The following is a 12,771-nucleotide window of genomic DNA, read 5'->3' on the forward strand; positions in this document are numbered from 1 at the left end:
TAGCAGAGTATTTATGCAGCAGTAGTAACATTCTGCAGTACATTTATTAATTCCTGACAAGTTGATAGTAGAAGAATTAAAATTTGTGATGTTTTCTTAGGAATCTGTGCTGTTACTCAAAGTCGATGACACTGGTGGCTAGTTTTGAAGTATCTTTAAAACTTGTCTCACTGTAGGAAATAAAACTAACTCTAGGAATTGTACAGAGATATTGGATTGTAAATGCTGGAGCACTCTTGCTGAAATAAGTCCAAAAGTATTAGTTTGGCCCACTTCCATGAAGATTTTAGTATAAGACAGTATTTTGTTCTCTGCAGTGTCATAAGACCTATCGAACAAATTTAAAAGAGATGAGAACAGAGGACCAAATCAACATATCTAAGCCTGTTAGATAAGATGAGAAAAGACTGCTCAAATGTAATATGTATGCATATTGATATTTGATATTTTTCTATAATTTTTGGTGGAAAGTGCCTAATGTCTGCTATAGAGACACAATATGTAACTTTTATCAGCAACAGAGAGAAAACAACAATCAACAGATTGATCTTGTCGTAACCTCAATTCATATTGAAGTATTTTGGGGATTATTTTTTTTCTCCCTGTCCTGTTGATGATTCATGTTGCGTAAAGCTTCTAGAGCAACAGAATGTTGTATAATACTTCACTATTGGATTAGAATTCATGTATTCAGTGTGGTCTAGCTGGTTCAGATATTTTTAAAAAAATATTCTAATTGTAAGTACAGGAATTTATTTTTTTTTATTATTATTCTTTCACCAGCGTGAAGAAGTTTAAGTGACTGCTTTACTTGATCAAAATGGTGGACACTGAAAACCAGCTCTATCCCCTTACTCCCTTGGAGGAGGATGATATAGGCAGCCCTTTATCTGGAGAGTTCCTACAAGATATGGAGAATATTCAAGACCTCTCTCATTCTCTAGGTGATGATAGCTCTGGACCTTTAAGTTTAACAGAGTTCCAGTCACTGGGAAATGGTCCAGGATCTGATGGATCAGTTATAACAGGTAAGACAGTTTAGGTTTACCATAAAACTTTCTTTTGTAAGTATATAGTGATAGAAATTAAAAACTTTTTTAATGCAATAATTGTTGTTTATGACTAAGTGACACTAGAAATATGTAAAGTGATTATAGCATTGTCTTAAAATATTTAAGGCTAAAGTTAATTTATTAGACAAATGTCACTGGAAAATCACTGTAACGTAAAGTTGCTGTTTTAAATCATCATTAGTATCAACACCTTTTTCAAAAGAACTTTTAAAAATCACTATTACTAGCAAAGAAGTTACTATATATTGTAGTCATATAGGAAGTCACAATAGTGCACTAAAGGAATTCCCCATTTTTAAAGGTTTCTTCAAATCACATATATTTGAAAAGTATTGTGAAATGTTTGCCAAAAAATTATAATCTAATCCTTAAAAGCTCACCTAGAATTCCAATATATTTTAGTGTATTGATGTTTTGAACATGCTGTTTTCTCCCCCCTTGTCAAGAGTAGCATTGTTCAGCTAATGACTTCTACCCTGGTTAAAGTAACAGTCTCAGAGCGCTAATACATTACACAGTCTTTAGTCAAAAGATCTTTGTGAGAGGCTTTGTTTGAGACATCAAAATGGAAATCGTTGAAGTGGTATGGGACACTGCAATCATGTCAGTAAGGTATTCCTTTTGAAACGGTGCGTTTACAAATCTCTTAGCAGTAGTAGAGCCATTTTAAGCACTTAATGTAAACCAATCAGAAAGTTAATCAGAATGTTTTGGTTTGGGGGTTTCTTACTTTAAATCAATTCCCAGGCTGTGATCACTATTTTACCTTACAAAAACTGTGCTGATACAACTGAGGTGGGCCTCTGTGCTAAAGTAGTTGAAATTAATAGCGTGAGTTTTGAAAGGAGAAGGGAGAGCTGCCTCTTGGCACTATTGCCCAAAAGAATGTGTGTATAAATATGATTTGGGTCCCTTTTGGTTGCAGACCTTCACGTTAGAGAGATGCCTTCTACTCGAAAAGTCATTATGTGCTGGGTTGATAACATAGTCCTTAGACTATGTCCATAGACACTTTGCAGTTTTCTTAATTATTTGTGTGTATGTGTGTACAAGTCCTACAATAATTTAGGTTAGCTTCTAGTGTCACCTTCTAATTTGAGTATTCCATGTTCATTGCAAAACGTTCTAGTTTTGCTGTTAGAGAAGTTTGAAAATGTAAACTTTCAAAGCTCAAATTCCATAAGGCAAGTAAAAAGACATTAAAATCACACTAAAATAAATCCTGAGTTTTAGGCTGTTCTTGATGACTCTGATGCCTGTGGGCTTGGCAGTGCTGGCGATGCAGACTCTGAGTTCTATGCCAAGGTTTTTTCCAACATAATACTTGCTGACCTACATTCATGAGTGTTTCTTAATCTTTCTGTTAAAATAACACACCCATTAATTTGCTAAAGTCTTGTGGTGTAAGTTGCAAGATGGAAGATAAAAGAAATTCTGGCCTTAGAAAATATTTTCCTCAAACAAGGTGGAAATATTAATTGAAATAATTAAGGTTGGAATGTGTTAATTTTGTAATGCGTTCATCTAGTAGTAAAATGTCTGGAGAGTTTATTTCATTGTGCAACAACTCAGAAATGTTTTTTGCATTATACTCAGAAGGTAAAATATCTGAGCAAGGCTGCTACTGCTGGATTATCTTTGAAGCAGACATTTGTGTTACTTTCCCTGTAATATCTGTTCACCCTTTCTACTGATGTGAAGCAGTATGCTTTCACTTAGAGAAAATCTCTTCTTTAGAAAGAGAACTTGTCTAATTGCTTTTTAGGCCTCAGTTTAGATCATCATTTAAAACTATAAATAGCTTTTCAAAAGTCAGTGGGACTTTTAAGTGCATCTTCAGGCACTGGAATAACTCGGCGTGAGCTAGGAATATGTCTCTTGTTATACCATAGCAATAGATCTGCTGCTCAACACTACAGCACAAGAGGAAGATGTAACGGCAAGATGAGCTGTTAATAACCTTTCTGGAAAGACCAACTGACAGGTTGAATGGATATTGGGATATGAACTTGAAGTTATGGGGGGGTTCTGTGTTGGGTTTGTTATTTTTTTTTCCCTTTTTATATTTTGTACTGTTTGTATTGAGCAGCAGATACATGTTGAATATTGCTTTTCAGTTTCAAATTTGTTATTTGTGAAGACAGTATATGTACATTTTTATGGTTAAGAAAATTTGCTTAATTTAAATGAAATATTAATCTGGAGTTTTTTACTTATTTTAAGCCATGGGATAAAAAAACCCTGTCATGTTCACATCAAATTGATAAACATTGGAAAAATTTAAAGTAAAAAATGGAATGTAGGAAAATAAAAAAAAAGAGCTTACTTTTCTCTTATTTTGTGTGGTGCTTATTTACTGAATCCTCAAGAACCATTATCACCCTTGTAGTTCTTGTTATCAAGAGATATTTCAGTGAGGCTTTTTGTTTGTTGACATTGTATGTCTCATCAAAATTAGCAAGATACACCCTGTATTTTGTGTGTGTTTGCACTTTTAATATAAATATTAATTATTTTTCAAACACTTAAGGCCAAATTATTAGTTCACTTAATGACTATTAACTCATAATTATTTTTTAGAATAAGCTCATTTTTTGGTGTGGTTTTAGTATAGAAATGGTATCAATCTTGATAGTATAGTATTTATGAAGTGTTCCTTTTTCTTTTAGACACCCTTTCACCAGCATCCAGTCCTTCATCCATTAATTTTGCCACAGCTCCAGGTAGCATAGATGAATCACCCAGTGGAGCATTAAACATTGAATGTAGAATTTGTGGGGATAAAGCCTCAGGCTACCATTACGGAGTACATGCTTGTGAAGGTTGTAAGGTACAGTCATAATTTTCTTTTTAAGAACCTAAATCATGTTGCTTTATTTACAGGGTTATATGAAGATAAACATTTGTTACATAAATATTTAATTAATATAATTCTAGCCATTACAGTTACTCAAATAATAAACATATTTGTGATCTCTCTTCTGAAATAAATTGTTCAGATACTGTAACTGGATACCATAACTTAATACCAGACCTTCATCAAGCAGGGGCAATTCACAATTACAACTTTAATGCTGCTTTTCTGGATATAGCTAGTTAAACACTAAAACAACTTAAAACACTAAACAGTGACCAAAAATCAAAGCTTTCTTGCTCCACTAGTGTTTTATTTGTGTTGGGAGTATAGCTGTGAGAAGCATGCTAGTTTGCTACGTTTCCATTATAACAGTAACAACTCCTGAATTTCTCATCTCCACCACATTCTGCTTGAATCACTGAGTATTGTACCTGTTGTTGTTTTGGGGCCACTGCATGTCTCTGGGACAAACGAATGTTATCATGAGTGTGTAACTTTTGGGATGATGTGGCCCATGAATTAGAAGATTCTTTTCTTTTTCCTTCTAATGTTGTAGTGTTCCTTTTTTTTTTTTTTTTTCCTAAATTATAATGTAAGGTGAGAGAAATAATTGTATCTGTGTACATTTTTCTTTCATGCACAGTGTCAGAATACGATAATTCAAATTTAAATCTTATGGAATAATGCTAGAATATTTATTAGAGATGGGGAGCCAGTTCATGGTCAGTTGTGTCCCACAGTCTAAATGACATGTTCTTGTGTCACGTGAAGCAAAATGTTGCAATGTCCTTAAATTTGGTAACCCTATGCTTTTGAAGTATGAGACTAACCTTACATTGCAGTATCAAGACATCATGGTAAGATCTGTTGAGTTACAGGCTTTTCTTTAATGCTCATTTTTGTGTCCTTGGCTTTTTCTATATACTGTGCTGTGTTGTCATACCCCTCACATTTGCTGAATGAAGAAAAGATGTGTTAAATCTCTGTATTTGTGTGGCTTACACATATGAAAGATGAAGGTTATTTCTGACAGAGGATGCTGAGAGAATGTGTACAAAAGCAATATGTGACTGTTTTGCTTAATTCTTAAGTGCAAATCTGCTCGGGTACTCTGGGCTCTTGGGCCTCTCCCAAGAAAGAGAGCTGAGAGCTACTCTCTCCTTTCATGTTTTCCATTCTATGTATGCCTTCATACACACCACTTCACTGCATAGATTCTTTGGACAGGTTATACTTTGCATATTGTTTTGCTAGTGATATCAGTAAACAATAAAAGAAAAAAAATGTACCTGTATAACTGAAATTTGTTTAGTAGTCAACATTCTTTAACATTGTATATTGTTTTCTCAACCTTTTTATAGGGTTTTTTTAGAAGAACAATTCGTTTAAAACTCATCTATGATAAATGTGATCGCAACTGCAAAATTCAGAAAAAAAATCGTAATAAGTGCCAATACTGTCGTTTTCAAAAGTGCCTTTCAGTTGGAATGTCACATAATGGTAGGTAAGAGTGCTCTTAATTTATTTGTTCCTACCCAGAGCCTGCTTCTGGAAGCAGGCGCTTGGATAACATTTTTACTTATTACATATGAGTTAAACCTCAGATTTTTACAGTATAGATTGTGGTAGGGGACACCAGTTTCCCTAATGTAATTAGTAATTAATGTAATTGATACACAGCTGCCAAATGTACTGTTACAAGCTTTACCCAGTTGTGCTGGATGTCTGTCTGTCCACATTAATGTTCATTTAGTTGCTTTTTTCACCCAGAACTTTGGCACCTTTACTCTCATTGAAACAAATTTCAATACTGGAAGAATTCTGATCAAGGGCATTGTAGAGGAGGAGGAGGAGAACAACTAGCTCATTGTGGGAGGGAATAACATAGGATAGAAATCTGTAGGAAGACTTTGTTATTTTTCAAGTTACAGTGCAACAGCGCTTGGGCAGATGGTTTAGGGAGTAGGGGGGGGAGGGCAAAGATCTGTGCTGACTGTGGAACAGGAATCTGGTAGGTTGCTTGTTAAATGGAAGGGTAAAAATTCAGCACATTTGGATATCCAGTTTAAAAATTATGTTATTGTTTGTGTTAATGATTGAAGATAAGGCTGGTAAGCCTGCGGCTTACAGGCCAGTTTCAACCCACAAGGCAGTTTTATGCACAGTATGTAGCTTGCTGAGCAACTTTGGTAAAGAGGGAGAGGCCAAGCCATGAGAAAGCACATTTTTGTTGGCCAGATGACAGTAGTTTGCTTTCCCTACGTAGGTCTGATAGTGTCAAGGCTGAACTTGGGAGTAGGTGAAAAGTAGGTGAAAAGCTGTGGGTTAGGAGACAAACTTCCTAAGGAAACTATGCAGTCCAGATAGCTGGGGTGGGGATGTGGTCAGGGAAGCTGCCTATGACATTATAGTGTAGAGTCCTAGCAAGACACATTGGGAGAGTTGACTTTCTGGTTCTGGGGAAGTCTGGGTCCCTTGTGGTGAGCCTTGACTGAGATTAAGGTCCTTTGGGAGAGGGTTGATAGTCTCTGCAAGACTGGTGATAACCATCCTGAAGCAGCAGACTTGGGAAGAGTGTGTCAGCCAACCAAGTAACATCTCAGGGGGAGGAGTTGAGCAGGGAGCTGTGCTGGTTGGCAGGAATTAACATTCAGTTGAAGCTGTTTCATCCTACTAAAATGCTGTGGGCACCTGTGCTCCAGCTGAAGGGAGTAGTAGCAGTTTTACTGCAGCAAACACATGGGAGGCAGTGGGGAAAGGAGGTGACCACTAACTTGCAGGCAATGCTTCTCAGGAAAAGACCTAGAACTAGATTTACAACCATGACCTTAAAACTGTTAAGTTTCAGTTCAGAGCAGATATTCTTCCACTTTTCCAGTAGACCCGTGGTCAGATTTCAAACAGGCTTTCCATGTTGGACTTCCATTGAAATCCAATTTCCTATCATACCTAGAGTCACGTCCTTATGTCATGAGTCACCTCCTTATGTCATGAAAAAATTCCTTGGGCATGTTGAAGGGCTAATTCTGCACATGCTCTGAATTGCTCAGTCTAAGTAGTGAGGTTCTGTCCTCTGACTGGTTAGATGCTGAAATGTGGTAAGAGTAACCAGCTATGTTAGCCATCTCAAAAACCTTGCATACCATCAGACAGTAAGGCCCTTTTTAAGATGGAGCTGGTTTACTTTTCAGCTGAAACTGAAGAAGAGTGTGGACTTGCCTATTTTATTGCTAAATGGCAAGACCACTTGCCCAAGAACTAGGAGATCTCTGTACCTAGTGGTGTTTCAAACTTGCATCTTCTGCATCTCAAAAGAATATCCTAGTGACTAGATTGGATTCTCAAACTCTATTCTCATCCTCTCCAGTCTTTAAGGGCTAATCTATTGGGGAAAAAAAGCAGCATTAGATGCTGGGTCTAGGAAGAAGTTTTGTTGACTATAGCCTTTGAGCATAAATCCAGGTCTCCGATCTGTTTTGTTCTCCCTAAACAGTACAAATATGTTGAACTGAACATTCAGCACATAAAGTACTGAATGCCCCAGCAGGTTCAGAATCAGCAATGGGATTCGGGCCCAACTCTGTTGCAGCATTCCCTGCGGAGTAACTCCCCAGAGAGCTCTCCAGCTGGTGTGTGTGCTCTCTGCCAAGCTGCTGACACGAGTTTACACAGTTTTTTTAGAATTCCCAAGGTGGACTTTGAGTTTCACGTTGGGAGTTGTAGAACACAATAATGAGAAAACAAAATACAAATGCTTAGGTAATGTACAAGGAAAAAGGTGTGCATTCTAGCCCATTGTAGGTACCAGTTTATGTTTTGAAACATCTGATTACCTTCAGTTTAGCATTGTGTCTTGATAATTAGTCACTGACTAAGTTGGAAAGCACGAGATTTTTTCACTCGTAAATTTATCATAATAAAGATGCTACCTCTACCTCAGTTTTTGTAGACAGAATGTCTTCCTGCTCCTATTAGCAACTGTAAAAGGCATAGGTTTTTGTATAACTTATATTTGTCTTACAATTATGTCTTCCCATCAGCAATACGTTTTGGACGAATGCCAAGGTCTGAGAAGGCCAAGTTGAAAGCAGAAATTCTAACAGGTGAAAATTATGTAGAAGATTCTGAAATGGCAGATCTTAAATCACTTGCCAAAAGAATTCATGACGCTTACCTGAAAAACTTCAATATGAACAAGGTTAAAGCCAGAATCATCCTTGCAGGGAAAACTAATAACAATCCAGTAAGTACTTTTGCTGTAACTTTAAAGTAAAGCTGGCAAGTACATAAGGTGATTATAATAATTTGTTAAACTCTTAAGCAAATCTTTTAGAAAATAAATATCATGCTAATACAGACATGAAATATGCAAAAAGAATACCTGTAGTAAATATGGTTGCTTTTACCCACTATCAGAATAACAGGAAGCTTTATGAAAATCAGGTGATTAACTTGTAAATGGAAGCTCATAACTTTAAATTATAGTAGACACACAAAGGAAAGAAAATTAGTTCTTAATAAAAAAAAAAAGTGACATCTGAATGTGAATACTTCTTGGTATGGGTGGGGGAAATGGTTCAAAATTAATTTCCTATTAAGACAGTGGGGAAACAAAAGATAATGTTTTTCTGCCATAAATGCCAGGATAAATACTATTATCTTCTAGGGTGTACAGGAGGTCTGTATGACTTTAGTTTTAATCACAACAATATTAATGGCTGGAGGGGATAGGAAACTTGAGTTTGTAATTCTTTGTTTACAGTTCTGGCCTTTTCCTCACCTGGCCTTCCTGGTTTTTACTATATGGTTACTTTGAAAGGGAGAAGCAAGCAAGGTTGTGAAGACACATATGCTGTAGAGGTTATTTTTTGTTGAGGATAATGTAGCCAAGGTCTACCTAATGCTATCAACTGCTTTTTGTTTCGTAGCATATGAGATTGTATAACCATTGTAAGGACTGACTTGTTTCACTTTATGCAATTTTTTTAAAAAACTCTGTTGTGATTTATGTTAATTATATGTAGAAGATAAGTATCTTACTTTACCCACAATTTTAGTTTCAGTAAAAATTTGCAGGGAAGAGGTTTTACATATGCCATTATAAAACCCATGTAACTGTGGGGATGAGTGTTATAAAAACTGCAAGCAAGCTGGCTTCTAAATTATGGAATTTGGCGTATTATAGCCTAGTCTAGCTAAGCATACAGGCTTGTACGTTAAAAGACAGCTGAATAATCCCAGACTTTTTCACTGGATTAAAGAGATGCTTAAAATTAAGCCCAGGCTTAAATTTTTTTTGGGGGGTACAGACTGACATAAGCCTACAGTAAATAGCCTGCTTCAACACTTTACCAAGTACATATCTGCATAAAGTGCTTTTCAAGCTTGTTACCACATGTCAGAATCCTACATGCAGGGATTCTAGATCACTGCATCCTAATTTTTGTGTTTGCATTTATGCTCTCATGTGTTTGCATTTAAGGCTCTCAGATTATAGTCATCTGATTGATTAGCTAATAGTGGCTTGCACGTGTCTTGGTGAATTTACAAGTAAAAATGAATGAAGAATCAGACCTAGTATATTATAAACAGGGTGTTTCCTCATTCTTCAATATGCACGGAAGAGCAGAGGTTTTTTAAGATATTTCATCATCTCTTAGGAAAATAGACATTTTAATTTTCTTTTGTCTTTTTAACAGGAACACCCCCCCCCCCCCCCCAAACTCGAGGGGTTTGTTGTTGGTAATGAGTAATCCACCTGTTTCTGAACAGTGCATTAACAGCCGATTTCAGGGAATCCTAATTCTTGGCACCACTGTAATTCATTTCAGAGTGAACTAGCATTTTCATGATGACAGTGTATAATTTTTAAATTTAGCTCCTAAGTTCTTGGCCATACCTATTTTCTGCATAGTGAAATGATGATAAATTCCAAAAAGATGTACAAGATAGTTTACATCTTTTAAACGCTTTAGAAGTGTGGTGGGTTTATTGCTTTGCCACTTTCCGCTCATACCCACATGCACGTAGAAAGTTCCATTCTGTATAACCTTAAGTGCTGAAGTGAGATGGAATGAGTAGTTGCCATAAGCATCGTAAAAGTGGACAACTGTAGGAAACTAGTGTGCTTGACAGTTTTCTAAGTGAACTAAGTGTATTCTCTGAGTTTCCAACCGAACACCAAGTGTTTCTCATAATATTTAATCTGAGATGAGCAAAACAGCACAGGGAAGGTGCTTTGCTTAGTGTTTATGGAACTAGATTTATGTTCACGGTCAATTGCCATGACTTTGGTAGGCTGGAAAACGTTAGGTATTGTTGTTTTTCTTTAGTGGATTGTCCTCTGTTTCGATTACTGCTCTTCAGATATGTATCAAAATGTTTTTGAGTTCTGATTGTTCCTAAGAAATTCTGAATGGTTTTTCTTTTTTTTTTTTTTAATATATATGATGTTTTAAGAGACTGGCTCATCAGTTTGTAATGCACATACCTTTTTAAACTAAGGGGGTTATGAAAAAGACCATGATCAAGACTGAAATTTTGTGTTGTCTGACATTCTAGTGGGATTCTGGGTTTAGAGATGACTTAGCACTAACTGTAGCTAGAAAGATGAGCTGAATTTCTGTGGAAGATCAGCAGGGACATAGTCTATGAAAATTGGATAATAAAACACAAGAGTAGTACAGGGTTCACATTCTCGTGCAAATATGCTGTCCTATATTTAAATGATTGTCTGTATTCCCCCTAGGATACTTCAGGAAAGCATCATGATGTGCATCAAGTGTAGTTAGTTTAGGAATCGATAGGAGTGTAGGCAGAATAACCTGGACTTCTGGAGAAGGTAATACAAGTGCTTTGTGAACCTTCTGGGACTTGCTCGGGGATGGATATATGCATACTAAGGACAGTACTTCTGGGTCTTCACTATAACTACTACATAAAACTAGATTAAAGATATGTCCTACATATTTACATTTTCCTATTTGCATTGTTGTTTGCAGAGCAGGCTTTCTTAGATACTGCAGTTTGTGGATCTGTAATACGTGGTTTCTCTTTATGCAGAAATAGGAAAGAACTCATGGTTTATTGAGAGTTGAAGACTGACTAGCATAAAAGTTTATCAAAATTCCTATTTTTTAGGAAACAAATGATTAATAACCATTATTTTATAACTGAATTAATATTTTTTTTTCTCTGTAGCCATTTGTTATACATGATATGGATACCTTGTGTATGGCAGAGAAGACCCTGGTGGCAAAGTTGGTAGCCAATGGAATTCAGAACAAGGAAGCGGAAGTTCGGATCTTCCACTGCTGCCAGTGTACGTCTGTAGAGACTGTCACAGAACTTACTGAATTTGCCAAATCTATCCCTGGCTTCTCCAATCTTGACTTGAATGATCAAGTGACACTGTTAAAGTACGGAGTTTATGAAGCCATATTTGCCATGTTAGCATCTGTGATGAACAAGGACGGGATGCTGGTAGCCTATGGAAATGGTTTTATAACTCGGGAGTTCCTGAAAAGCCTGAGAAAGCCATTCTGTGATATAATGGAGCCAAAATTTGATTTTGCAATGAAATTCAATGCACTAGAATTGGATGATAGCGATATATCCCTTTTTGTTGCTGCCATCATTTGCTGTGGAGGTAAGAACTGTGTATATGTTCTTTAAGGTAGTAAATTTTAACATTTCCTTGTTGTGAATTAATAATTTTAACGGAAAAGCTTACATATTTCTTGACGATCCAATTCTACCACTAACAGTGTCATTTTCCCTTTTAGCATGTTTCATGGAAGATACTATGTAACCGTTAACAGTCTTGATCCTGTATTTTGCTTTGCAGAATTGTAGACATACTTGGAATTATTGTTTAGCCTCACTTAGAGGGGTCTAGTTACTCTGTTTTTAAAAGTGGGATGTGAAGAGTGTTGGTGGGGCTTTTTGTTTGGGGCTTGCAGGAATAGGGGTTTTTTTTTTATCTTTAAGGCTGGATTGGAAACAACATTTGCATCTGCCAGATGGGCCGAAAAATACTATGTGATGAGACTGGAGGCAGGTGCAGAGTGCTTTGCTCATCTTTGACACTTGCTGATTGCAGCGTGTAATGAGTTCTATACAAATGCACAGCTCTGATGCACTTCCTGTGTTCTGATTTTAATATCACAGGCTATTTAAAAAAAACAACAAACCAGAGTACTCAGCTAATTAAAAAAAACTAGATGAAGGTATTTTTTTAAATTACAGTACCTAAGGATATGGGGTTTGGGTTTTGTGGTTTGTTTGTTGTTTTTTTTCAAATGCCTGTTGTTTGAACTCTTTGTGAGTGAAGGAACACAAATGTAATCCTTTCTTTCCTCCAGAAAGTGAGGACATTCATATTTAAGGTTAAATTCAAAGCTATCCATAAGCATTTTGAAAAGGGAAATAAAAGGTCAAGAAAGCTCCAACAACTGCTCCTGTCAGCCTTTTCTGTGTTCTGCCACACTCAGAATGTTTCACTGCCCTGGTTGCATCCTCAGCAATTACAAGAGCAGAGATACAATCTGTAGACTTACAAAAGCTTTGTGTGCTAGTTTAGACAGCAAGTTCCCATCAAATCTTGAATTGCTTTTGCACAATACATTGGTATTTTGATGTTTTCAAAGTCAAGAGAGTCAAGAGAGTTGCAGGCAAAATGTTGGGGGTTTTGGGGTTTTTTTTTTTTGTTCATTTTGGTTTTCCCTCTATCCTTCTCCTTGGAACTAGCTTAAGTTTTCAAGAAACATATTTAGTCTGTTTTCCCAGACTTCTTACAGAGAAGTTTGATCTGGAGACAGCAGGTATTACAGGACTGTAGGT

At 36.4% G+C, this 12,771-nt stretch overlaps 1 protein-coding gene across 11 annotated transcripts in view; it reads left to right on the plus strand.

The window, feature by feature from the left end:
- PPARA (peroxisome proliferator activated receptor alpha) overlaps window positions 1-12,771 on the plus strand; it is a 44,729-nt gene that overhangs the window by 23,088 nt on the left and 8,870 nt on the right. For 5 of the 11 annotated variants that reach the window (XM_075760571.1, XM_075760592.1, XM_075760609.1 and 2 more), the window contains exons 4-9: window positions 318-394; window positions 782-1,028; window positions 3,743-3,903; window positions 5,292-5,430; window positions 7,971-8,173; window positions 11,131-11,578. In XM_075760571.1, coding sequence (XP_075616686.1) covers window positions 821-1,028; window positions 3,743-3,903; window positions 5,292-5,430; window positions 7,971-8,173; window positions 11,131-11,578 — 1,159 coding nt within the window. In that variant the 5' untranslated portion in view covers window positions 318-394; window positions 782-820. Of the gene's footprint in view, window positions 1-317; window positions 395-781; window positions 1,029-3,742; window positions 3,904-5,291; window positions 5,431-7,970; window positions 8,174-11,130; window positions 11,579-12,771 lie in introns of those variants that run through there. The other 6 variants (XM_075760577.1, XM_075760598.1, XM_075760600.1 and 3 more) reach the window with 2 other exon arrangements.

This window comes from Balearica regulorum, chromosome 1 (genome assembly GCF_011004875.1).
Source record: "Balearica regulorum gibbericeps isolate bBalReg1 chromosome 1, bBalReg1.pri, whole genome shotgun sequence".
In the NCBI taxonomy this organism is placed as follows: Eukaryota; Metazoa; Chordata; class Aves; order Gruiformes; family Gruidae; genus Balearica; species Balearica regulorum.